The sequence below is a fragment of the Sceloporus undulatus genome, chromosome 4 (genome assembly GCF_019175285.1).
Source record: "Sceloporus undulatus isolate JIND9_A2432 ecotype Alabama chromosome 4, SceUnd_v1.1, whole genome shotgun sequence".
NCBI lineage: Eukaryota > Metazoa > Chordata > Lepidosauria > Squamata > Phrynosomatidae > Sceloporus > Sceloporus undulatus.
The window spans coordinates 122,424,816-122,451,663 of NC_056525.1; the positions used below are offsets into that span (position 1 = coordinate 122,424,816).

The 26,848-nt window shown below is 41.5% G+C and overlaps 1 protein-coding gene across 1 annotated transcript; it reads left to right on the top strand.

The window, feature by feature from the left end:
• The first annotated feature begins 2,991 nt into the window (after positions 1 to 2,991).
• Positions 2,992 to 25,546, top strand: STX6 (syntaxin 6). Its single transcript, XM_042461596.1, has 8 exons — positions 2,992 to 3,178; positions 9,608 to 9,777; positions 10,092 to 10,186; positions 13,912 to 13,974; positions 15,080 to 15,202; positions 17,519 to 17,625; positions 19,337 to 19,431; positions 20,894 to 25,546. Exons 1-8 carry the CDS (start codon positions 3,144 to 3,146, stop codon positions 20,965 to 20,967), a joined length of 762 nt encoding a protein of 253 aa, XP_042317530.1. The 5' UTR covers positions 2,992 to 3,143; the 3' UTR covers positions 20,968 to 25,546.
• The last annotated feature ends 1,302 nt before the right edge of the window (positions 25,547 to 26,848 follow it).

Genomic DNA, 26,848 nt, shown 5'->3' on the forward strand with positions numbered 1-26,848 from the left:
CTCTTATGTATACCAGTACTAACTGCAAAGTGACCCCGGTTTCAATGAATAAAAGAGTTTTATTTAGAAGTGTGCAAAGGTACATACACCAGATCAATATAACTTCAGGAACCATACAAAGCAAATAGAAAGAAAGGTGTGAAAGGCTGAATAGTAAAAAACTGGGAGTTAGACAAGATTATAATTACCAGTCCTGGTGAGAGTTCCACAGAAGATGGAGAATTGCTAAGACAAAGTTGGAGGGTGATACAGACAGTGGAGCTCCAGTTTGTGTGGCAGAGCCTCGCTCTGTAGCAGCTTTATTTGCAAAGTTGCTATGTGTGGAGTGGATATTTGTATCCTGTTTTGCACCTTGAGGGGTATTTAACATTCCCACATGGTGTAACAAAGACCTGATGGTCTTCCTATGGAATGGACAATAGGATTCCAGAATGACTGATGGTGTGACAAAACATTGATTGGATTTGAGACACTCTCTGGATGGTTGGATAGGAAGGGGTGAATAGGGACACAGCCCAGGATGAGAAGGAAATACAGGTTTTAAGTGCTTTGCTTCAGGACTTCCTCAGTCCCGATTGCAATAGGATATGTGGAGAGACTCAGGGAGACTGAAGGGACCAGCAAACACATTTAACCTTTATTTAGTGCTCTCTAGGTCTTCCACATATCCTTGGGCCAGCATGCCTTTCCCATGTGAAACTTCCTAGTGTTCCAAAGGTCATTGTGACTTTATAAAAACATGTATGATCCTAGATAGCAAAATATGAGAATATGAAACCTAATATTCAGCACAAGGGTTGTAGGGTATGCTAACATTAGGATGAGACATTTTACTGTTCCAGAGTTGGATCTTATTTTGGGAGAAAGTCAGGGTATAAGTGTAATAAATAAATAAGTGTTCCACAGAACAAGACCTATGAGGCAGGCATTCCATGGCATTGTCACTTGTTCAGTGTCCCCTGATTTCAGCCATCTGCCACATACAGTGTTGTTGTCTTGTAACCCTGTCAACCAAAAATGTCTGGGGTAAAACTTATCCCACACTTGGAGTAAAAAGAAACATACTGGGACAAAAAATGTCCCATTCCGAACCATGCTGTTGCAAAGCAAAATTGATCTTGTTACCAATTGGTGGAGCCCATTCAAAAGAAACTGAAATGTCATCCACAGAGGGCACAATAAAATATACTAAAATCAGGAAATTCAGTCGAACACATTTTCCTTTCTTTGATGAAATTTTGTTCTACTTTTATTCCCTCTAGTCTTGTGTTTTCTGACTCTCGGGGTTAATGTGTAAAATACGCAAGATCCCACACAGAAAAGCACTCCTTCAGACGTGAAGCATTTTTATAACTTGCAATATCCAGGAATCCTCATTGATGTTTTAAAAAAAAATACCCCACAACTCACACAGTGATTTTTTTTAATAGTGCATGAAGGATGAATGAGATGTGGATTATTCTGAGGAGTGGGACATGATTTGCAACACTGGTGTTCTAAGTTTGTTGTTCAGTTCCAAAGATTTGCGTTGAAGTTGTGACTATTCAACTTGCATACAACCAACACATGTACGTTGTTACTCAAAACATTGGGGGAAGGATTGGGGGTCCTCACCGACTGTATCAGCATCTCCTTAAATGTTTGGGGAACTGCTTAGCTCATGTAGGCTTGCGAGAGGCTGGATAACTTTGAGGATCATTTCCACCTATTTATCTATGTATTTATACCAGAATTAACTACTGGAGCACTCCACGGTTGGTGAATAAAGAAGATTTTTATTTAGACACATGCAACAGTGCAATCAAACCGACAATAGTAATTCAAGCAGCATCACCTTACAGAGCTAACCAAAACAGAGATATGGAAGTTGGATAGCAGAGGCTTAAGGCGTAATATTTGCCTGCCAAAGAGGAGACTATGGAAAGTGGAGTGTGGCTCAGACAGTGTCTGAGGGCAACGCAGTGAGTGCAAAAGGCTCTCTGTGCGCACTGTGTTCTTCCTCAAGCAAGTTAAGGAGCGACTAGGGACTTTAAACCTTAATGTAACTTTTATCACAATATTTTTAAACCCTTATACATTAGGACTGTGAAAGCCACTACGCCAAACCTCCAACTAGACTTCTTTATTTCCTGATTGCAAAAATGGCAGTTGCACCTTAACTGGTAATAACTAGTTGTTATTAGTTATTAATTATTAGTTATTAATAAACTAGTGGTTGGGCTAGTTTAATCATTCTGTTTAATGCATGTCATTTATCTATTTATTTTTTAAATGTTTTAATTGTACTTTTTGTTTGTTTGTTTGTTTTTTAATTGCTGTGAAGCTGCTCTGAGTCCCAGTCCTGGGAAAAGAGCGGGATATAAATAAATGAATGAATGAATAAATCAATCAATAAATAACATATCATGAATATATTTATATATGTATATTCTATTTAATGTAGCAAAATGGCAGCACAAGGCATTTCTTTATCACCACATGAACCACTTTCTTTAGTCAGGCTCAAAATGGAGGACATGGTGGAACTCCTCCTGGACAGGAGGGGCTGGAATGTAGGACGTGCCTTGGAAAAAGGAGGACACCTGGTCGTCTGGGGCCAGAAGAGGAGTCCCAAAAATGTCCTCCATTTTGAACATGATTTAGAGGCATGGATTTCTTTCCCTTGCAGTGACATAATATTTGGTCACTCTTTCTAAACATTTATAGTTGCTGTTTTAGATGATTTGTACGCTGCTTGAGTCCTTGTACTGGCAGGAAGGCGGGGTATAAATAAACACAAACATATTATTGTTATTGTTGTTGTTGTTCTCCTCTGTCAGAGAGAGAGAGATAGAGAGGGACCACAAACTACAACTCCCAGAATTCCACTGGATGGAGCGATGGCAGTGGCAGCGAGGGGCGGGGCCCCCGTGGCTCTCCTGTCACGTGACGTGAGGCCTTCTCTTTCGCCCAATGGGGAAAGCCGAGGGCGGCCCCAGGTCACGTGAGAGGGGCGCCTATGGCCGAGGAAGCCTGCCGGGCGGCAAGAAAGAGTGGGGGACCGCCGCGGCAAGGCGAGGGAGGTCCTGGCCGGCCCAGCTGAGGGCGCGGGGGAAGTTCCGGAAGCGTAGCGGCGCGTCGAGGGGCGCCCGAGGAGGGAGGCCATGTCCATGGAGGACCCCTTCTTCGTGGTGAAAGGGTGGGTGGCGGGAGAGGAAGGGGAGGAGGAGGAGGGATCCCGGGCGCCCCTCAGCCAAACGGGGGGCGGAACTAGGGGCGGCCATTTCCTCGCCCCCCTCAGCCGCGTCCCAGACTCAGGGTAGGAGGAAGCAAGGAGGGCGGGAAGGGACACACTAAGACCAATGCCAGCCCTTGCCCATAGGGAGTCATTGGGGAATAGGGTCACAGAATCCTAGAGTTGGGAGAGACCCCAAAAAGGGCCCTGATGCAGCCCAACCCCCTTCTTCTGCCATGCAGGAACTCTCAGTCAAAGCATCCCCATTGACAGAGGGCCATCCAGCCTCCGCTTAAAGACCTCCAAAGAAGGAGACTAAAAGGGAGTGTGTTCCACTGTCGAACAGCCCTTACTCTCAGGAAGTTCCTCCTAATGTTGAGGTGGAATCTCTTTTCCTGCAGCTTGCATCCATTGCTCCTGGTTCTAGTCTCTGGAGCAGCAGAAAACAAGCTTGCTCCCTCCTCAATATGACATCCCTTCAAGTATTTAAACAGGGCGATCATAGCCTTCTCTTCTCCAGGCTAAACATCCCCAGCTCCTTAAGGCGTTCCTCATAGGGCTTCATGGTTTCCAGACTCTTTACCATTTTAGTATTCCTCCAAGTTCTCAACAATCTTTTTGAATTGTGGTGCCCAGAATTGGGCATAATATTCCAGGTGGGGCAGAGCACAGTGGCACTATGACTTCCCTTGATCTAGACACTATACTTCTATTGATGCAGCCTAGAATCGCATCACTTACTCATAGGGATAGACTGGAGAATACTTGTCCATAGAGAAACATAGGGGAATACTTGCTTATAGGGAATCATTGGGAATTGCTTGCTCATATGGAGACGGGGAATACTGGCCCATAGGGAAACATTGGGTAAGTATTCAATGTTTCTCTATTGGCAAGTATTATCCAATAATTCTATATGGACAAGCACTGACCAATGATTCTCTATGGGCAAATAATCCCCAGTGTTTCCCTATGGGGAAGTATTTACCTATGATTCCCTATGGGCAAGTATCCTTCAACATTTCCCTATGGGCAAGTATTCCCCAGTGTTTCCCTATGGACAAGTATTCTCCAATGATTCTGTATGGACAAGTAGTCCCAAGTGTTTCTCTATGGGCAGATAATCCCCAGTGTTTCCCTATAGGCAAGTATTCCCTAATGTTTCCCTATGGGCAAGTGTTCTCCAATGATTCTCTATGGGCAAGTATTCTCCAGTGTTTCCCTGTGGGCAAGTATGGTTTCCCTATGGGCAAGTACTGTCGTTTGTTTTAGTAGGTCCCCATGGAAATATAAACCCATGTTTCTAAGGCAGGCTCCAAGGAAGAGGACATTTGGGAATTCCTCCTGGACAGAAGGCGATTGAAGTTCGGATGTGTCCTGGAAAAGGAGGACATGTCTGGGCGCCCTGCCCTAACCACAAAGGAGGACAAGTGCAGGGCATTCAAGAGAAAGGGAGGGCCTGATGGAACAAAACCTAGGATCACTCATATAAATGTAAATTCATGTTTATAAATGTAAATCCATGCTTCTTAGGCTCAAAATGGAGGGCATTTTTTTAAAATTCTTCCTGGAAATGTAGGGCATCTCCTGGAAAAGGAGGGTGGCCTCTGATCACCCTGGCGGGAAGGGAGTTTGGGGTTTTATTTGCACTGGGGCTCCCATAATCCCCCAGTTGTGGGAGCTGTAGTCCCAAACTGTAACTGTTCTGTGAAACAGTGTCTCCTTCTTTGGAGGTTTTTAAGCAGAGGCTGGATGGCCATCTGTCAGGTAGGCTTCAATTGTGAGTTCCTGCATGGCAGGGATTTGGACTGGATGGCCTTTGCGGTCTCTTCCAACTCGGTGGTTCTAACTTGCCTTGCTCTCTGCTGTTTGGGAGTAGTCCTCCAAGATCTCAGGGACGGTCCCCTGTTGAGGGACCTGAACTCTAGATACAGAGGTCGCCCAAGCCAGGCTAATTTGCTCAGCTGCCTCCTAGACCCAGGCCATTTATGGGCCACATTTATGGGTCTCAGGCAGAGGCCCTTCACATGTGAATCATTTGGTTGGCGCTGACCAAACCCACTGACGTATACCCACTAACACCTTGACCACCTCATTGAGATCCTAGATTGTTAAACTCCTCCAGTGAAATCTGACTATCAGCTGAGCAATATATAATTAATTGACTGGGTTTGTTTTTGATGCTAGATGATGTGTTGGTGGTATATTGATTTTTTATTTAGAAACAGGGTTAAGACAAGTTCATGGAGGAAAGATTTGTTGCATATACATCCCACCTATTGTTTAAGGCAAGATGCATGTCGTCGTTGTCGTCCCCCATTTTTTTGCACCCAACAATCCTCGGGGGGGGGGGTGTCAGGACAGGAGGTAGTGGTTGCCCCAGGGACACCCAGTGAAAGATTGACCCTGAGCCTGCCTAGTCCTTGTCCAAGATTCACCACGTCACAAAGCTGCTTATCACAGCTAAATGAAGCCTCCATGCTCAGAGGCAGTGTACATTTCAAGGTGATTTATGTGTTAAAACAGGTGGGAAGGCTACTGGTATTCTCCCTCGCTTGTGAGATTTCTGCTTACGTCTGATGTTTGAATACAGCTGTGTCCACACTGCAGAAATAATCCAGTTTGCTTATCCAACTGCCATGAGTCATTGGTATAGAATTCTGGAAACTGTAGTTTTGTGAGACATTTAGCCTTCTCTGTCAGAGAGCTCTAGTGCAACAACAAACTACAGTTCCCAGAATTCCATAGTATTGAGCCATGGTAGTTAACTGTGGTGTTAAAATGAATTATTTCTGCAGTGCAGATGCAGCCTAGGTGACTCTTTGATATGACCATCCAGATTTAGAGTGGTTGGATGAAAAGTGTTAGTGACATAGGAGAGAAAACCAAGTGGAAGGGGAAGAGATTTGTGCTGTAATACCACACTATTGGTGTCTGAAATCAGTTATATAGGTATTTCTCATTGAGTTCAGTGAAATATTAAAGTATGCTTTTTACTAGACTTCATGTAATCAAGTAGGTAATAGCGCACACACACTAAGGCTGCAGTCCTACATTATGAGAGCATAGCATTACTATCTTCTGGGGAATTACCCCCATAAAAATAACAACGTGTTGCAACATATGTTCAGGAATGGGTCCCATTCCACATTTGATAAGCGCAGATTACCTTTTAGAGTGTACACATGTGCAGTGGTTCTACATGCGCAACTCCACTTCTGCTGCCATCAGCTGTTTATGGCCATTGTGCAATGCTGAAGTAATTGCCGTTCCTGTGTTGCACAAGTTACCTGTAACACATCCAGCCCTCTCCCTGCAGTGTTACAATTCTACTGTGAATAGCATCACTTTCCCATTATTGAGTGTACTTCATTTTGTATGTATGAAGATTAGGTGTTTTGTCTCCTTTTCCTCCTCACATTAAATTAATTGTCTTTTCAAAAAAGCGATTGATAAAACTTACATGCACTGTGCGAATAAAGGTTTTGTCTACAAACCATAGTTTTATGAATCCACAGTTCTGTGAATGTTTTTCCGAGTGGTTGGAATTAAAGGCTAAAATGTAATTGCTTGTTGTCTGAATAAGTTCACAATCATTTTCCATCCCTTGTATTTGCCATTCAGTATACATTGTTTATTCTGGTAAAGATTAGTATGTTGAACTGGTCTATAAACAGGCCACTGTAGGGTTTTCTGTTTCCCCCATAGGAGACCAAGGTTTGCCTGGTATGTTCAGTATCGATAGAGGCATGCCACTATACTAGAGGCATGGTATTCAACTTTGGGGATGATCAGCAGAATTTTACACATACAGCTGAGCTCCATGAATTTTGAGCCAGCACACTTTTGCTTCGCTAGATTCAACTGTCAGGTAGAAGAAAAAAGTTGGTTCCACAAACTGAGGTTGTAAAGGCAGAACTTTATATTCATCAAAGGTTAGCAAGCAATTGTGAAATAGATTGTGGCTTTAATAACAGAATAAGAAGGTTATTTCACAACCAAATGGAGTCCTTAACAAGGTCGTGAGTGTTCAGAGATGTTTGTTGGATGTTTGGGGAAATGAAGGAATAAACCATTGTTTGTCACAGGATGATGATTTCATGAATGGAAAATTTCCTGTGTAGTGGAAATGATGTTATGGAAAGTGAAGCAGAATAAACATTTCATCATGGTACATCAGGCATTGTTTAGCCATAACAAAGTGGGGTAGGCAAGACCATGCTTCACTTAAAGCTTTTGTGGTAAGCTGCCACTGACATGTTTATTGAAATCCTGACTAACTCACTCACTACCTCTACCATTTGATTTCTAAGGGTAGTTTTTTTTGGTTTGCCTGGTATTATTAAATGCACACACCCTTCATCTGTCAAAGTGCCAGTTTATTCTGATCTGATGTTTCATTTTCCCTTCAGACACACCAGTGAAATATCAAAGAGACAGTATGAAAAATGAGGAAGGAAGCAGAAAGGAGTCTTGTAGCACCTTTAAGTCTACCTGATTTATTTTAACATGAGCATTCATGGATTACGATGTTGTGAATTGTAACCCACAAAAGCTTATGCTACGATAAATCAGATGGTCTTTCTTTCCCTCTTTCTTTCCTTTCTTGTTGTCTCTGTTAAATCTATTTTACAAACTTGTCTAGAATGAGAAAAAGTCAAGAATACAGCACATGCTGCTTAGAGGAAGCATGTTAACACCAGCGTGGAACAGAGATAGCTAGAGGTAAAGGACAAGCATTGGATTTTTGTCAGTGTCAGAAAACTAAAGGAGTCAGGTCTAGGTGTTGTAAAACGGTATTTGTAATAGCTTCTTCCTGCCAATAGAGAAGCGAGCATGGATAGCTATGGTTAATGAAATAATGATCTTTAATGTCTAAAAAATGAATCTGACATTTTTCTACCTGAAAATGGTTTTTACAAGGCTTCTAAACTGGAGTGGGGAGACTTTGGTCATCTAGACATTTTAGACTTCAACTTCTGTTGGTCCACTCAGTATAGGCCATGATAAGGGGTTAGAGCCAGGTTTGAACACTGGACTGTGATGAAACCAGGGTTTGAATCCTGGCTCAGCCATGTAAACCCACTGGGTGAACTTGAGGAAGTCATACTCTCTCAGCCGTAGAGGATGGCAGTGACAAAGCACTTCTAAAGAAACTGGCCAAGAAAACCCCATGATAGACTTGGGGTTGCCTTAAAAAAGGTAGTTAAGATGGATCTTTTCCGGCAGGCCTTCTCTGGTGGATTTCAACAACTAATTAGACTGTCCCTCTGTCTGTTTATAGCCTCTACTATTACCTGTCTGTTTTATAATTTTAATTTAGATTGGAATTTTTAACCCAAAATATTTTTAGACTGGTTAATTTGTTGGTTTTGTAGGGAATGGGGATTGTGATTTTATGACTTTATGCTTGTGATTGATATTTGTTTTTTGTTGGATCCCACCACAATCCGAAAGGGAGAGGCAGGCTATAAATAATAATAATAATTATAAGTTGGGAACAACTCGAAGGCACATAATAACACAACAATGAAGCGATTACTGAGATTGAGGTCCAAAACGTCTGGAAGGCTAAAAGTTTTCCACTTCTGCTCTAAAGCCACCATATGCACTTGTGAACAGTAAATTTTAGTCTCTTTAATCTGTGAGCAACTGTTGTCCTCTAGATGTTTCTGGCCTATAAATGCCATCAGCCCTGGTCAGCATATTCAGTGGTGAAGGACTGTGGGAACTGCAAATCAAAACTATCTGGAAGGCCACAATTGCCCACCTCTGCTTGAGATAACTCTTCATTTTTCTATTTTCTTCTATTTTCATGATAGCTATTTTAAAAATATTTCCTTAAGGACCAAAAGCAAGTTAAGCTGTGTATGTTGATCATTCCTCCTGCCCTGTAACACTAGTGGGCCTAACTGATACACTCATTTAGCATACCTTTCTCTGTTCTTTTATAGGTGGGAGGATATAGCCTCCAATTTAGATATCAGCTAGCCTGTGATGTAGACATAGGACCAAATTAGCACAATCTCATTTACTTTGTCTCTAACTGACAAAGAATAAACAAACTGCGCTTTGATGCACATGGCTCCCAAAACATGTTCCTTTTGGTGCATTGTGAAGGATTACACACACAAACACACCCCTTTTCTGTGTGCAGCAAATCTTCCAACAGGAGGGTATATATGAACTGACCCGTAGTCTCAGCGTCAATGCACCAGTATTATCAAAGACCAAGCTTAAAATAGTTTATATTTGAATGCAGGCATGTAAGGATTAGATACTTATAAAAGTTCAAAATGTTTACGGAAAGCAAGTTGGTATCCTTTGTAGTGATGATGAGGTTTTATTTCATTTTAAATAGTCTTTAATTTATATATTTTCTTTTACTTCCAGGGAGGTTCAGAAAGCAGTGAACACTGCCCAGGGGCTGTTCCAGAGATGGACAGAGCTCCTGCAAGATCCATCCACAGCTACAAGAGAAGAAATTGACTGGACCACTAATGAGCTAAGGAACAATCTAAGGAGCATTGAGTGGGATCTTGAGGACTTAGATGAAACTATTAATATCCTTTGGGTTCTCTGATTAATTGATAAATGAACCTGGTTAGTACTCATCCAGGAAACCTGATAATGTTGACAGTTGCTTAATCTGATAAGTATGTCTTGGTATAATGGAAGCTGGAGGTGTAGCTGTGAGCAGAAAGTTACCTCTCTCGTGCCTCAAGTTATCCTGTAAACAAGTTCTAAAAATGGTTTATGGAATGTACTACTACTTCGGTTTTTTTCCTTATGCAGAAAAATGATTATTTTTAAAAGGCCATATTAATGGTTATTGGGGCAATCTATGTATCAGACAGTTTCCTTAACCTTATTCAACGCATTGTTGAAGCTAACCCTCGGAAGTTCAACCTTGATGCGACAGAACTGGGTATAAGAAAATCCTTCATAGCAAGCACACGACAGGTGGTCAGGGTAAGGCATTTGAGGACATAACCACATTATACAACAGAAGTCTTGATTACTTGTTAGAGCAAAGCAACCTGTGTCTTTGAGATGAAGAGGACATATGAACACGAACAAATGCAGAATATTGATTGTTGAACGTGTCTTTTCCAAGGACAAGTCAGGCAAAAAATAACTAACAATAACTATCTGTGTTTTAATAAACCCTGAGTGTTTGGTCATGAATCCATCTATTTATCTGGACATTTAAGAGCAGTTAGTTGGTGCTATAATAACCTTGCTGGTTATTGTTTCTTGATCTCATTTATTGTTTGATTATTGTGGTCTTGTTGAATGTTCTAATGCTGTTGTTCCCTCCCCTGGATGTGTGATAACAAAATTCCTATGAGATTTCCTAAATGTCCTATGAAGAGTAGGATATAAATAAAACTAGTAAATGTGGAAATATGTGGGTCTTTATCTAAGATGTTTTTCTGTTCAGATACCTTGAACGGAATAGAAATACACAACAAGGAGTCCTGTTTTGGGGTGTGATCAATTTCCTCCTTCACTCCAACATAGAATCTTTCAATTTTTCTTCTGCCTCTTTGTTGGAACAAAAACTTGGACTAAGGCTATATTGATAAGTTTCCCCTAAAGTCTTATTGACATGATGCGGTCAGGTTTTGCATTGTATCCTTTGACTGCTTTTGGTACATCTCTCTTAACTTATAAATACCACTTCATTTCTCCATAGATTTTCATTTTCTGAGTAAAACACTGTAATTACCTGACTCAAAATGTCCCATTCCTTTCTACGTTTACCACATATCCAGTATTGCAGTGTTTGTATGTTCTATTTCTTGATTCACTATGTCTAGCTTCCCCTGATTCATGCTTCTCACATTCCATGTTCCTATGATATGCACTGTGCATATGTAGTCAGACTTTCCTTTCGTCTCTGAGCACATCAACAGCTGAACATCCTTTCAGCTTCAGTCCAGTTGTGTCATTAGCCACAGTGCTGCATGTAGTTATCCTCTGTTCTTCTCCTGAGCTCACTGAGTGTCATCTGACCTGGGATTCTCATCTTCCGGCACTATATCGTGTTTCATTTTGATTGTTTCATCCTAGAGTTTTTGGGGTAACAGACATTCAAAAGAGGTTTACTGTGCCTCCCTCTGTGCAGTACAGTGCGCCCGTGTTATATGCGGGCACGCTTTACGCGGTCTTGAGCACACACGCTCAAGCCACAGGGCACAAGGGGCGGCACGTCCCATTCAAATGAATGGGCGTGCGCGCCCGTGGCGCCCCGCGCGCCACCACCGCACCACACACAAGCCCCACTGTTTCTAATGGGGCTTGAGCATAGGCGGAATTCGCCTTACGCGGTGGGGTCCAGAACGGATCCCCCACGTTAGGCAAGGGCGGACTGTACTAGCAAGCATTAGCTATGATGCCACTGATGTTTGGGAGATCCTCCACCAGTGTCACCCCCCACTCCTGCTGCTGCCCAGTAGCTGTTTGCACATTTCATCTGGTTCCCAAATTCCTCATGCCTCACAAGAATACACAGTCCCACCAGCATAGAAGGGTAATGCCATTCACAATGCCCATTGGTTGAAAACTACACAGCTAACCATTCTTTGTTTCTAAGTCCTTAGTACACTTGTTTGAATGATTCCTAAGTATGTCTTACAGAGCAATCATATACATGTCCACTCTGGTCCAAATACACTGCAGAAATAATCCAGTTTAAGACCATTTTAACTGCCCTCACTCAGTGCTAGGGAGTCCTGGAAATCACAGTTTGTTGTGGTACCAGAGCACTCTGACAGAGAAGGCTAAATGTTTCACCATACTACCGTTCCCAGAATTCCCTAGCATTCAACCAGAGCAGTTAAAGTGCTCTCAAATTGGATTATTTCTGCAGTGTGTTTTGGACCTCTGAAGGAAGAAGAAGAATAAGGAGAAGGTATTTATGATATTTAATTATATCCCGCCCTTCTTCCAAGGCTGGGACTCAGGGCGGCTTACATTAAAAAAATCATACAGTTAAAAACATACAAAAATAATATATTAAAATAGAATTAAATTACTATAATAATTAAAACAAATTCAATGCTAAAACCAAGTTTAAAAAGATTAAAATGCTTAAAATACATTAAAACAATATGGCAACATCCCATCACATGCCTGAAAAACTTTCTGTTTTAAAAGCTTGTCTAATCAAGTAGCCCTTAGCCTGCCGGTGGAAGGATAACAAGGATGGGGCCATTCTGGCCTCCCTGGGCAGGGAGTTCCAGCGTCTAGGGGCAGCCATGGAAAAGGCCCTCTCTCATGTCCCCACCAACCGTGCTTGTGATGGTGGTGGGATGGAGAGAAGGGCCTCCCCTGAGGATCTCAGAGCCCAGGACGGCTCATATAGGGAGGTATGGTCTGACAAATTGCCTGGACCTGAGCCAAATAGGCTTTATAGGTCATTACCAACATTTTGAATTGTACCCAGAAACAGACTGGCAGTTAGTGGTGCTGTTTCAACAAGGGTATTGTGTGATCTCTATCACCTGCCCCTGTTAGCAGCTTGACTGCAGCTCTTTGGACCAGCTGAAGTTTCTGAACACTCTTCAAAGGCAGCCCTATTTACAGTGCATTATAGTACTCCAAATGTGATGTAACCAAGGCAAAAGTGATGTAACCAAAGATCAATTCCTGGGTGAATTTGTATGGGTAGCATCACTAACAACCTTGATAATATAACTTTTATGTGCTAAAGTGTCCAAGGAAGTCTGTCTGTGGACAAAACAAAGCAAACAAACAGCTTCATTTATATACTGCTTCATACTGAACTAGCAGTGTCTAAATGGTTTACAACTGTAAGCTAATTGCCCCCAACAAGCTGGGTACTCATTTTAGCGACCTCGGAAGGATGCAAGCCTGAGTCAAGCTTGAACCCTGGCTAGTATTGAACCCACAACATTATGGTTTTGAGTGAGTTGCTGCAGTACAGGCATTTAATCACTGTGCCACCAGAACATCAAGGAGTTGTTCTCACAGTTTTTAAATGTGAACAGATGAAGATATGATATAAAGGCTGAGATCATCTAATGGTTTTGCATTGCGTAAATATTACAGAATTATGTATTGATCATGCTATACAACACTTGTATTGAATGGCAACATTGCATAGCTGAAAATAGACCCAAATACGTAACCAAATGTACAACCAAATATTTTTGTTTATGCAGATACATGTGTACATGTGCATATGCATGCATATCTGTATCTGCATGTGCAGTGGCACCATATTCACAACTCCACTTTCACAAACTTGAACTGAAAACAAATACTCTGCATCAGATAAAAATGTCCATCTGCTTCCATAGGGAAATATGTGTATGTGTAAGCCTGCATCTACATTGGAAATTAATGCAGTGTGACACTGCTGTAACTACCATGGCTCAGAGCTATCAAATTCTGGAATTTGTAGTACTGTAAGATAGCATTCATTGTCAGAACTCTGGTGCGTCAAATCCCAACATTCACTAGGATGGAGCCATGACAGTTAATGAGGTGTCAAACTGCATTAATTCTGCTTTGTGGCAGCACCTTATGACACCAAAAGGATTCTGGCCATTTCCTGTCCTAGAAATAAAGCAGTTTTGCTTTGTAGACCAGTATATCTGTTAGTTATAATCACCTTATAATAACAGTTTTTGTGTTTTGTGGTTTTATTTTTGTTTTTAATGAAATAGGATATGAAAGACCAGATGTCAAATACTTCTGTTCAAGCTCTGGCTGAAAGGAAGAACAGGCAGGTCAGTATATTGCTAGATTGTCTAGTAACTTGACTGCAGAATATATTAGATGTGGTTGAGGCATTTGTACTAGATGTTCCATGTTTAAATATTGTGCATTAGGCACACTTCTAAAAGGAAATCTAATTTCAGGTTTGTTAAGGTAGCAATATTTACAATGTTATACAGAAGATTTCTAATGTTTCTACAAAGGTTGGAACATTTATGGACATTGGGGTTCCTTTATAAATTCAGCATAACGTTGTAGGAAGGAGTTTTTGTTCAGGCTAATCTTTCCTGACAAGGCACATGCCCAAAGACAGTAACTCTGCCTTTCTAAAAATAGTCATAGTTCTTGCAGAGCATTCATTTGTGTGAAACAGCAGCAAGACCTCCTTTTTGTTTCTCCCCTGGGGTGAAGCAGTTATAAATCAGAGCAATGCCCCCCCCCCAAGTTCAGGATGATGGTGGTCAAGGGGGTCTCATGTCTTCAGGATGCAAAACAACAATCCTATCCATGGAAGTATCCATACTACATGATTGTCAGTTTTGTAGTATTTCAGTTGTCATGGCTTCTTTCAGTAAAATCCTGAGATCTGATGTTTTGTGAAATACTTAAAGGTCTGTGGCAGAAAGCACTAATGCAGTTGTTGAAGGGAGTGTAGTAGAACACTCTAAATCCTTCAAAGACTACAAATCACAGGATTTCATAGGATGGAGTCATGGCAGTTAAAGTGGAATCAAAGTGCTACAATTTTTGAAGTGTGGATGCACCCCATATGTCTTTACAGATGCATGAGCCAATCTTAAATGAGTTTTGGTCCCACATGTTAAAGTTTCAAACTGTGGCACATTCTTGAAAATGCCATAATGTCTTGTTTTTTTGTTCCTGCACCACCAAAATTAAACTCTAGAACTTAGGCTGTAAAAATGGAGCTCTCTTATTGAACATTTGTTACCCTTCTTCAGAATCTGTTTAACTAGAACAAAGACTTTAATTGCCAATGTTCCTCATATGGAGGAAAAGTCACTTCCCATCACTGCTCAGAACTCTATAGTGAAACAAGCAATCCTCATTTATTCACCACATTTAATTTTTATTTCTCATTTATTCATTGATATATAGGTACTTCTGGGTGAAAGTGCAACTCATAACTGGAGCTCTGTGCCTGACAAATATGGCCGTTTGGATCGTGAAATGCAGTCTGTGAATTCACACTTCATTGAGGAGCACCAGGCACAGCAACAGGTAGGATATTTCCTGTGTCTCATCCTATACAGTCTCTTTTTGGCAACTTTGTGTATAGTGCACCTAAAGGTGGAGTGGGGGAAAGGCAGTTTTGTTGACCAGAAACCTACTGACTACTAATGTAATTAGGATTTGCAGTGAAGGTCTTGCTGTAAGAATGTCATGGGATTACATTGTGAATTCACAAGCAGGCACAAATTGCAAATCCCCAATTAAGGAATAGGTATAGGGAGGACAGAGCAGGGAAGAGTAGCAGGAAGTTGTAAGTGATAGAAACAGAGAGGTTAGGGAGGATGCCTGGTGGTTGTATAGCTGCCAGGTTGAGGAATTCACAGGGAAACAGTGAGGAGGGCGAATGATACTCTTTTCTCTCTGTTGTAACCCAGGGCAACAGGAGCCTGAGCACTCTTTACTTTAATGCCGAGATACATTCATCCCGCACACACCTGGTGTGTTGATATTCAAATGACTAACAAGGGTTGAGGGATATGGACAGCTGTGGTATTAACAAAATGTGTGAAATAACCCCTTTCTTTTCTGGCTACTCGAAGAGCCCAATTTTCAAATCTTATTTCATCAGCAAATAGTTAATACCCAAATATGATTTTTGGGGTGCAACAAAAATCATTGGGGGAATAGCTAATACCCCAGAGGACAGGATCAAGATTCAAAATGACCTGAATAGACTAGAAAGCTGGGCCAAAGCTAACAAAATGAAATTCAACACGGAGAAATGTAAGGTATTGCACTTAGGGCAGAAAAATAAAATGCACAGATATAAGATGGGTGACACCTGGCTGAATGAAACTACGTGTGAAAGGGATCTAGGAGTCCAAGTAGACCACAAGTTGAACATGAGTGAACAGTGTGATGCGGCAGCTAAAAAGGCCAATGCTATTTTAGGCTGCATCAATAGAAGTATAGTGTCTAGATCAAGAGAAGTAATAGTGCCACTGTATTCTGCTCTGGTGAGGCCCCACGTAGAATATTGTGTCCAGTTCTGGGCGCCACAATTCAGAAAGGACATTGAGAAACGAGCGTGTCCAAAGGAGGGCGACAAAAATGGTGAAAGGTCTGGAAACCATGCCCTGTGAGGAACGACTTAGGGAGCTGGGGATGTTTAGCCTGGAGAAAAGAAGGTTAAGAGGTGATATGATCGCCCTGTTTGAATACTTGAAGGGATGTCATATTGAAGAGGGAGCAAGCTTGTTTTCTGCTGCTTCAGAGAACAGGACCCGGAACAATGGATGCAAGCTGCAGGAAAAGAGATTCCACCTGAACATTAGGAGGAACTTCCTGACAGTAAGGGCTGTTCAACAGTGGAATGCACTCCCTCGGAGGGTGATAGTCTCCTTCCTTGGAGGTCTTTAAACAGAGGCTGGATGGCCATCTGTCAGGGATGCTTTGATTTGGATTTCCTGCATGGCAGGGGGTTGAACTGGATGGCCCTAGTGGTCTCTTCCAACTCTATGATTCTATGATTCTATATCCAAATAACATGCGTAGCTTTCTTGTACCTGTTTGGATCTGTTGTTAGCAAAGCAGGAATAGGCAGCTGTCTATTCAGAGTTCCTATCCAGGTCCTGTGCATGGTCCCCTTATCCCAAGTGCACATTCTTCCCCTTTACTATTAGCATCAGCCACTACATGCCATGCACACACCAGCAAAAAGGTTCTCTGAACCCATCTTTCCATAGCATCTTCCAAAGAGGCCAGCTTTTTAATGTAAGTCTGTAGGGATTCACTCCTGCCAGTTCACGATCCCTTTTTATGCTCCAACATTTTCTAGGGGGCATGAAGGCAATTTTGCCATGCCTCCCCGCCAACTATCTTAGGCCCCAAAGAAGCCTTTTTTTCCATAACAAAAAATGATGTAGAAGCTGACTTCCAGGTTATTTCCTGTTATTAAAAGCAACACTCCTGTACCTGTCCTACTGAGAGCCAAGGACCTGTCAGAAATGTCCCCTTAGAGGATGCTTAGGAGGCAAAACCCCAATTTTTTTGCAGTGGATATGTGGAGATACAGCTCACCAAATTTTAATTGTGGACCAGTGTGCTCCCTGTGCCCATTCTGATTTAGAAGAAAAAAATCTGATAAGGCAATTTGAACCATATGTTTTTCCCTTAGAATCTTTTGGGGGTGGGAGGAGATTTGTTTTTTCTCCTTACAGGTAGTGTCTCTGTGCTTAGGAAATTAGGATTGTTTATGTAGGAAGCTGCAAGAGACAGTCTGCACACACAAATCAACTGTAGCTGGCAATGTGATGGTAACTATATAAACTCCTCCTTATCCCCACTCCTGTTTTTGGCTACCAGTTAATCATTGAGCAGCAGGATGAACAGTTGGAGCTGGTCTCTGGCAGCATTGGGGTATTAAAGAACATGTCCCAGCGCATTGGAGGAGAGCTAGATGAACAAGCAGTGTAAGTACTCAACACATTTTAGTCACTCAGTGCACAGTATATATCTCTTTGTACCAGCCTCCTTAGCAGTAAACGTTCACTTTGTTTTTGACATTGTGTGTCATGGTTGTGGGCTTCCCTGAAAACAGTGATTGCCCACTATTGGAAACAAAGGTCCAGAACACACTGCGGAAGTAATCCAATTTGAGACCGCTTTAACTGCCCTGACTGAATGCTAGGGAATTCTGGGAACTGTAGTTTGGTGAGACATTTAGCCTTCTCTGTCAGAGAGCTCTGGTGCACATTAAATGACAATTCCCAGGATTCCCTAGTACTGAGCCAGGGCAGTTAAAGTGGTCTCAAACTGGATTATTTCTGCAGTGTGTTTTGGACCATAGTTCTGGATTAGATTCACATTTGGTCTGTCCCACTAGAAACTCCTCTTCAGTTCTCAACCAGCACCAAAAGCAAGCAGTTTAGCTCAGTTTAGTAGGCAATGAAAAATAGATGTTTCTTTGAAATGAGCTCTAACAAGTGATGTATTGCCTTTGTGAAGACAAATTTCTCCCTATAGGAAAATTCATAATCTTGTAGAACTTAAAAAGTAAAACTGTTGGTCAGGTTTTCTTAACCCAGCTCAAACAGTTAACTGTTCCACAAGTGCACTAACTTCTTAACACTGTCTCTGTGTTGTCAAACAACTCTTGTCCAAGATGTCTTATGCGAAGAGAAATTAGTGAATCTGGAGGTTCACTTAACTTTGGTAGAAAAGTAATTTGGGCTGACTAGTTGTTAGTAGGCAAGCGGCATGAGCAAGGTTAAAACAGCCCCTGTCCCATGCAAGGCTGGCAATTTTTCACCAGTGCTTTAAATTTAAATCCAAAAGCCATCAATACCATTGAAAAACAGATATGTGTGTTTTTCCTGCAGCTTGTAGTTTGACTCTGAGGCTTCCTACAGGCTGTTTTGTGGCTGTTTAGTGAAAAGATCAGCATGTAGAATATAGTGGTTATCAAGGATCTAACCCAGCAGAAGATCTTTTAGATTTTTGCTTTCTTCCTTAAAGTGATACTTTAAAAAAACAGACATAGAAGGAGCCAGTTTATTTGCTTTTCTCTCATTCAGGGAGATTTGAAACAGCCAGCATAGATCAGGCTAACACGTGTTTCCTCTATACTTCTGTAGACTATACTAGAGACGTACAGTTTGCCAGCCTTATTCTGTGTGGCCGCTGACATCTCCTGTTCATTTCCTTAATCATCATGGAAGCAGCAGCAGCCCCATTCTAGAGGGGCAATAGAAAGTGAGGAAAGAGTAGTGTGCATGTGAGCTTGGAAGCTCAACCATGGAAAGGACCAATTGGAGTAGCAGTGGGCTTCAGAAAAATTCCCAATGGCCAGGTAAGGAGAGGAAAGTGAATGTGTGTGACACCACACACACATGCACTTCTGCATTTCTCTCTCCTTACTTTGCCTCTGTGGACAGTAACTACTGCCTCTGTGAGGATGATGGAAAAGAACGCAAGATGCAAGGAAGGCACAGAGCCCTGAGAGAGAGAAGCAAGGGAATGGAGGGGGGCAGTAGCAAGGAATCAAAGATTTTAAATGTTAGTAAAATGTGTGTTTGTGAGGTGTCTTCCCCTTATGAATTTAAATTTAAAATTAAGTCTTAAACTTTAAAAATTAGTCTATTGCTTTGTCTGACACTCTGTCCCCTCTTCCTGTGGTTCCAGCATGTTGGATGATTTCGCTCATGAGATGGACAGCACGCAGTCACGACTAGATAATGTTATGAAGAAGCTTGCAAAAGTATCCCACATGACCAGTGGTGAGTAGCACAGAATCTAAGAGAAACACATTAAATCTTCTTTTATTGCAGGGGCTGAACTAGCAGACCTCAGAAAAGCTCTATTTGGATTTTTCTGGCTGTGGGATTCCAGGAAGTCAACGGTAATTACTTTAGTGCAGTGGTTCCCAACCTTTTCTACACCCCACATGCCTAGGAAATGTTTGATTAGTGTTTGCACCCCCTACAAAAGTAATATCACATTTGAAGATGAAGCCTAATTTCTAAATTTTGAACTACAAATTGAACCACATACAATATTATGGGTAAGCAAACTGAACTTAAAAGTATAAGCTTAGAACACAGTGCATTAAATGCAGATCTAAACTGAGCAATTAGATTCTAATTTATTTCAGGGGGGGGAAATTGAGTGATGACTTGTGACACTCAAGGACACAAGCCACTCTGTCACACCACCTGAAATTCCATTTCACACTCCCTGGGGTTGGGAACCCTGCTTTAGTGGCTTTTCAGCTTTCTGACGTCTACTGATTTCTCAAATGTTCAGTTTCAGTTGTGACCATTGTATCCTGGTGTACCGATCAGCCAGTTAATCTAAAATGTCACTGTGATATAGAAGCTTGGTGAGAGGCAGATGTCTTTGTTTTCCTAAAACAATATGAGTGGAACTCTTCAAATTTTCAATCCCACATTTTTAAAATGTTATCTTTCAAGGATTCCAAAAGCAATAGCTCAGTTACATTTGAAAGGTGGAGGTGTCTTAATCTTTCAACAGAATAGAAAGTAAAGACCTGGCTGGAAAGAATAGTTTCTTTCAAAGTGAATTCCACGGAAGCCTTGGGAGTTTGTTAGAAGCTTACCAGTAAAGAGAAAATCAGTAATGCCCCCCCAACAGCTTTGCTACCATTGTAAATCTTCTCTTGTAAAAATTCAAGTAGAGGAAAGTGCTGAGAGTGAACTAAGGCATTCTTTAGCTTCATTTGGGGTGATTGTGAGACCATTTGAAATGTGTTGTTCCTAAAACTTGCTCAACAATCCTCTATATACAAAAATTCCAAGCAAGCATGGAAGGCATTCCTTAGAACAGAGCTTCTGGAAACCATTGCTGTAGAAGACTGGGAAAGGGCAACAAAAAGAAATTAAAAATATTTTCTAAACTATGATGAGATTTAGGTTGGTTTGATTTTTAAATTAAGGGATGGCCAAAAAGAAGATATCTGCCAAACCCTTTAGATGTATTACCAGCAACGTTTTGTGGAAGATTTAATGTTTAGGCAAAAAAGGGAGTTTATCATGGAGCATAATTTTGTACCAAATTATTGTTCCAAATAAGCTATATTGAAAATATTCTCTATCAACATCACATTATCTGTTACTTCTGAGTTTCTGGGCTTTAATATGCTAGAGCACTACTAAATGCAAAGGAATTCCTTCTTTATCCTTCCTGAAAAACAGAGGACTAACCATACATACTCTTTTGCAGATCGGCGACAGTGGTGTGCAATTATCATTCTCTTTGTTGTTCTGCTGGTGGTGATTATCCTGTTTTTTGTGTGATGACAAATTGGAGCTCAAATACTTTACCTAGCTCCTTTCTCAATGAAATCTCAGACGCTCTTCCTGTCCAACAGAGAAGATTCCCATTATAAAAACCATGTCTTGGGAGCTTGATACTGTGCTCCTCTGTGGATGGACACCAGTAGCATGACTGAATCTCATGGTTCTTCTGCTCATAATCCTGATCAACTTGCTGAGGAAATAATAGAATACTAACAAATGCCCAAACTGTGCTGTCACAGGAAGCACTTCCTGCAGGTTTTGGACACGGCTGTTTTTCTGCGCTTTTCTCTGAAGCAAGTGGATTGGAACGGAAGGAGCCATTTCCATCCTGTTGCAGGTGTGAACCATTTTCAGGAAGTATTTCAGATGCCTTTCTTCTCCTTGTAAAAACAGAACTCCTGGCCGTGTTAAAAGCCACATACAGACACAACGGCCCTTGTGGGAAAGCATTCAGTTGCCCAGAGGATTCTCTTCATAAGCCAGTTTACACAGCACTGCCCTGCAAACAATCATGGAGCTACATGGGCCAACTAAAGCAGTCACTAAATTCACACTGGTTTTTCTCCAGAACATTATTGTGCTATCAATCCACGAAGGCTAAATACCTCTGTACCCAATGTTAAAACTTCATAGAGTGATACACATTTCATGTCAAGCAGATCTGGTTCTATAGCAGGCTAGGAGAAACCTTGGGCAAAATCTGCTATACATGTTTGAATTGTACCTATCATGTGCTATCATGCCTCAGGCTGCTGTAGTTTGACTTCAGTTTTCAGAGCTTTAACCTCAGTTTCATTACACTGCAAAGTGGGAAGCCAGTAAGCTTACTGTAGCTAAAGTCTTGCTTTTTTCTGTGAATTATTTTTGGCTTTGAAAGTAAGCCTGGTGAGAAGAGATCTTAACCCATAGGGGGTCTGTTCCCTCTGGATGCTGCTTTTCACTAACAGCTGCTTCTGTCTGGTGACTGACTGTGTCAGGTCTAAAATTTAATAGTTTAAGGGAAAGGTGGCTGTCAATCAGACAGGGCGTCATTCTCTCATGTGTATTAAAACATGTACCTATTAAAGAAGGGTACATCTTATTAGATGTACAAGCATCCACAAAGATATCAAGAATTGCACTACCATGTTAACAGTAATAGTGAAGCTGGTCCAAAGCAAAGGGGAGTCACAAAGAAAATGAAAGCTAGTAATTCCTGATCTTTTCAGTCCTGTGAGGATGAAATAAATTGTCCTCCACAGTTTTAATGTATGAATCATGTAGGATAGGTAGGAACGTGGTGCACTTCTTCCTTTGAATAGATAAGAGGGGTTTGGCCTCTTGGAATGCTTGAGTGAAAAGATGAATGATGATGGGCAGCCAGAGAGGAGAAGTCTCATCGCCTCTACTGGCCTGCAATACAGAGCAATAATCCAAGGAAACATAAATTCATACAGGGAGCAGACAAGTTCAGTTGGCCTAGCCAGCTCACTCCATGCCCTGCATCCCCTAGAAGTTTATTTGATATACTGGGGTTTCTGGAAAGGTGGAGAGAAGTCTCTCACTGGGTGAGTTCCTATAGAAGGGAGTTTCCTGAAGGTAGAAATTCTGAACACAACTATTTTACTGTGTCATTAAGCTTTTTTTTCCCCCCTTCCCTTCCTCTTCATCTCATCCATGATGAGTGGTCAGGTATCTCACTCCAACTTTCTCTGTGTTGCAGAATGTCTGCTTTGTCTAATACCCTCTGAAACACTTAGTGTCAAAAGCCTGGATGTCCACTTGGTGGTCTGGAATTAATCGCTGTCCTCCAGCCCATCACTTGCAGAAGTACGTTCAGTTTCAATGTTCATTGAGGCAATTTGTACACAGTAGCAAGAACTGAGCCTAGCTCTTGTCTTTTAGCATTCCACTGCATCGTTCCTCTCATTTTTATTTCTTACTTTTTTGTAACATTTTAAATGGATTGCTTACACTCCACCTCCTGTATAAATACTGTAATGCTGTCTACTGTATCTCTTAGTGACTAAGTGAATGAATGTTGTTTTCCCCTTTACATTTGTCGTTAACGCAACCCCCGTCCCCCATCTAAAGAGGGTAAGAAAAGTCTCTGTGGCTCTCAGTGTCTCCCTTTGAGTGGCTGCCTTCTTAGTGCTGCTGTAACAAAGGGGACTTTTGTTTGCGTGAACAATTCTGGTCTGGCTGGTACTTCAGAACAGGCAATGCTTTTGTTTTGAACTAAATTCCATAAAAATACAACTTCTAGACATGAGGATACCAATATCGAGACTTGCTTTCAAAACAGCCACAGTGTACAAGTACTGTTCATCCACTCTATAGGGACCCATCCCCTTTCACAAGAAAACTGCTCATTTTAACATCATACTGTGTTTTGTTTGTGCCTTATTGAGAGCTTAAAAATTTAACTGCTAATGGGATGAATCCTGCAAAACTGTTACACATGAGCAAGTTATAGGAAAAGACACCTGTTCCCAAAAAGTAAAGCATGACTTTAGGTTGGTATTAGTGGTCCATAAGATATGATGCTGAGAGCCAGCATGGCATAACGGTTTGAGTGTTGGATTATGACTCTGGAATCTAGGGTTTGAGTCCCAGCTCGGCCATGAAATCCACTGGGTGACCTTGGACAAGTCACATGCTCTCAGCTTCAGGGGAAGGAAAGGGAAAACCTCCTCTGAACAAATTTTGCCAAGAAAATGATAGGCTTGCCATAAGTCAGAAATGACTTGAAGGCACACAACAACAAAAACAACAAGGTAACGATGCTGGATCTCTGCTCTGGGAGTGGTTGGATCATTTGGTCACATTTACTGCAGAGAGGTGTCAGATTTACTTGCTTTTGAAGAAGGTTGCTGGATTTATCCCTGTATGAATAAAACTGCTCTGGCCATGCCTTTCATTCTTTAAACTAAGTTGTATAAGTGGTCTCTAGTTCTATTTCAGAAAAAGTGTGCCTCACTCAACTCTTAACATTTTGGAAATGTGCAAAGCCCATGGCTTCTGTCACACTGCATAATTTAAGGACAAGGAGGTACATTCCAATTTGTTTTGGGGGGGGGGGGGGAATCAACAAATAGACTTTCTTGACCTGCTTAGGCATAGCCAGTGTGTTTTTGTACAGTAACTGTAATTCATCTAACACTGCTCCATTGTTCCATTATTTTACAGATGTCAAGAAACTTAAGAAGCCAGTGGCCTATGTAAAAATAGCAGTCATAGCCAGCAGTTATGCTCCCTAGTTGTAGAGTATGCACAGGCTTAGAAGGTGAAATGGGTAGAATGTGGCTTAAGCCAAATTGTTCCAGTCTTTCCACTATTCTGGGTTAAGTTAGTATTGTGTATGGCCTCTTCATTGAGGCCTTTTAAGATGCTGTGAAAGGAGAGGAAAGTTGTGTTTGCATATCCACTGGAATCCATGGGAATTTACCAAATGTTAGGATCACCTTGGATAGTGGGAGGGGGGGAATTCTTGATTTTTTCCAACTATCTTTTAGTCCACCAACACAGGGCGACCCCAAACAACCATGGTAACACATGGCAAATAATCCTGTGCCCATTAGGTGAAGAGAGGCATTGGCAAAAAGGACCTTTTTTGTATAGAAGAGGGAATGTTGGTGTCTCTGTCCTGCTGAGTTAGTTCCCTTTGGTTGAAGCTAATGTAGCAAGATGGCTAAGATCATGAGCTGGAGATTAAGGAGGCTCCAATTCAGATCTTAGCTATGAGTTCATGAGAATGCCTTATGCAAGCTGCACCTTGCCTCAGCAGCTGTAGTTTAAGAGCTGCAGGGAAGAGCTTATTCTGTCTGCATCAGCCCCATATATGTATTTTTAGCTGTTTGTAAAGAAAAGCAAATGAGCAAGTAGTTGTGAGGCTCAAAATTTTATTCTTCCCCCTTTAAAAAAGGAGATTCATTATTCATAAACATGTAAGAAGGGATGTTTTTAATGTATTTCCTGTGGAATTGCTGGCAGTAGGTCATCTGGGCATTAATAGACCATTTCATATGACAAATTAATCAGGCATGGTGTTTCTGGCTATGGTGCTATTCTGTGTAATGTTAACATATCACTTGGTAGGAAAGGAAAAACAACCGAATGGGAAAGTGTTTGCCATTTGGGGTTTCCTACAGATTATCATCCACCCAAAAAACCATGTGGGCAAGGTAAATCACTTTTGGGGGGAAAGTGCTCTGGGGTGCTATGTATGGTACTATGTACCATACATAGCTACTGCACAAATAATAATGCACTTCAGTTACCTGCCCGCATCACTTGAAAACTACGCTGAATTAGCAGAGCAAAAAACATCTGTGGATAGGCACTGAAATGCTCTGTGAGGAGAACTGTTGGCCATCATTTCTGATGGGAGAAATGGTGATAAGGGACTGCAGCACATTCAGGTGAAAACCTCCAGGCATTGTCAGGGGAAACCATTGCAACTAAAATACATAGTGCAATTATGAAATTTTGTCATCCACTGTTTATTATTCATGCTGTCGGAATCATGTTATGGTTACTTAAAAGAAACAAAAAAAAAATGATCTTGCTACAGTATTAAAGATGGAGATTGACTTACCACCTATTGAGTTTGGTTGCTTTTCAATGGGTGGGAGTTTTGCAGCTGCTGGGAAGGCTTGAGAAAAACTGGCTTTGATTTATTTTGTTCCAAGTCTAGGCATTTAAGACATTGGACATCAGCCATTCGTACTGCCTTGGTTTGATACCCACGCTTATTCCAGGGAGCATAATCTTCCTCTGCTTCATTTTTTTAAAAAACAAAACAACTTTGAATCCTGTGGGGTTAGTCATAAAGGATCTGAATTGAAACCAGGGCATCCTCTAGGGACAGCTATATATATACATTCATCAGCATTTCAAGACATTCTTCTGGGATTCCTAGTAGTACTTCTAACCCGATTATTTATTTCATACCTTTTCCCCAAGATGAGACCCCAAGCAATACAAGTTAAAACAAAATAGCCCAGACAGTATATAATAGAATTTTGCTTGGAATAGGATATGAGAGGCTAATCTGGGTTAATTGCAGTTAATGTGAAGGAGAAAGCAATCTACAGAAAGCTTTCTGGGGGGAATTTCTCCTGAAGCAAGAGTGGCCTGCTACAAAATGGTCCAAGGTATCCTCAGCAAGAGGACTCCCACGTCAAAGTCCCTGCCCACTCTTGTCTTTTCCCAGGATAATAGAGGACTCCAATGGGCCCCATCCTCCCCTAGATTTATTTTCCCACCAAATTTCTGCATTCTTTGACTCTGGCACAGTGCAGAGCATGCTTACTGGAAAGAGGTTTGGAGGGATACATGTTTTGTGCTGCATATTTTGTTGTTCATTGACATATGCTAATGCGTGGCACCTATTTCTCAGGGGACCCATTTTGGTTTTACCATCCTGTTGGCACTCAGCAGCTACTGACAGAGACGAGTCTAGCTATTGGGAGAATGGGGGCATTGCCCTTCTCCATATAAGAATTCTGCCCCATCACCTACAACAAGAGAGCTTACTTCAAAAACAACAACAAAAAAATCTGCCTGCAATGATTCCATTTAAATTCATAAACACAAAAACCATTGCAGAGCATGAAATGTTGAAAATCATCCACTCCTAGGACCTCTTTACATTGCTGTGTTCACATCCCCTTGGCTACTTTGCATGCCCAAAGGAGGTTTCTAAATACTGAAGTTTTAAGTCACTGCAATAGTAGAAATTTGGAGACTGAAGGAGCATTTCATTGGGAGGGTGCAGAATTCTTGTTTGGGACAGTAATGTCCTCCTCCTCTCGCTGGGCAGCGGGACTATTAGAACCAAGAGTGAAACTTATAAACTTTGTTCCAGATCTTGCCCACCTAGTAAACCTCTCAAGTG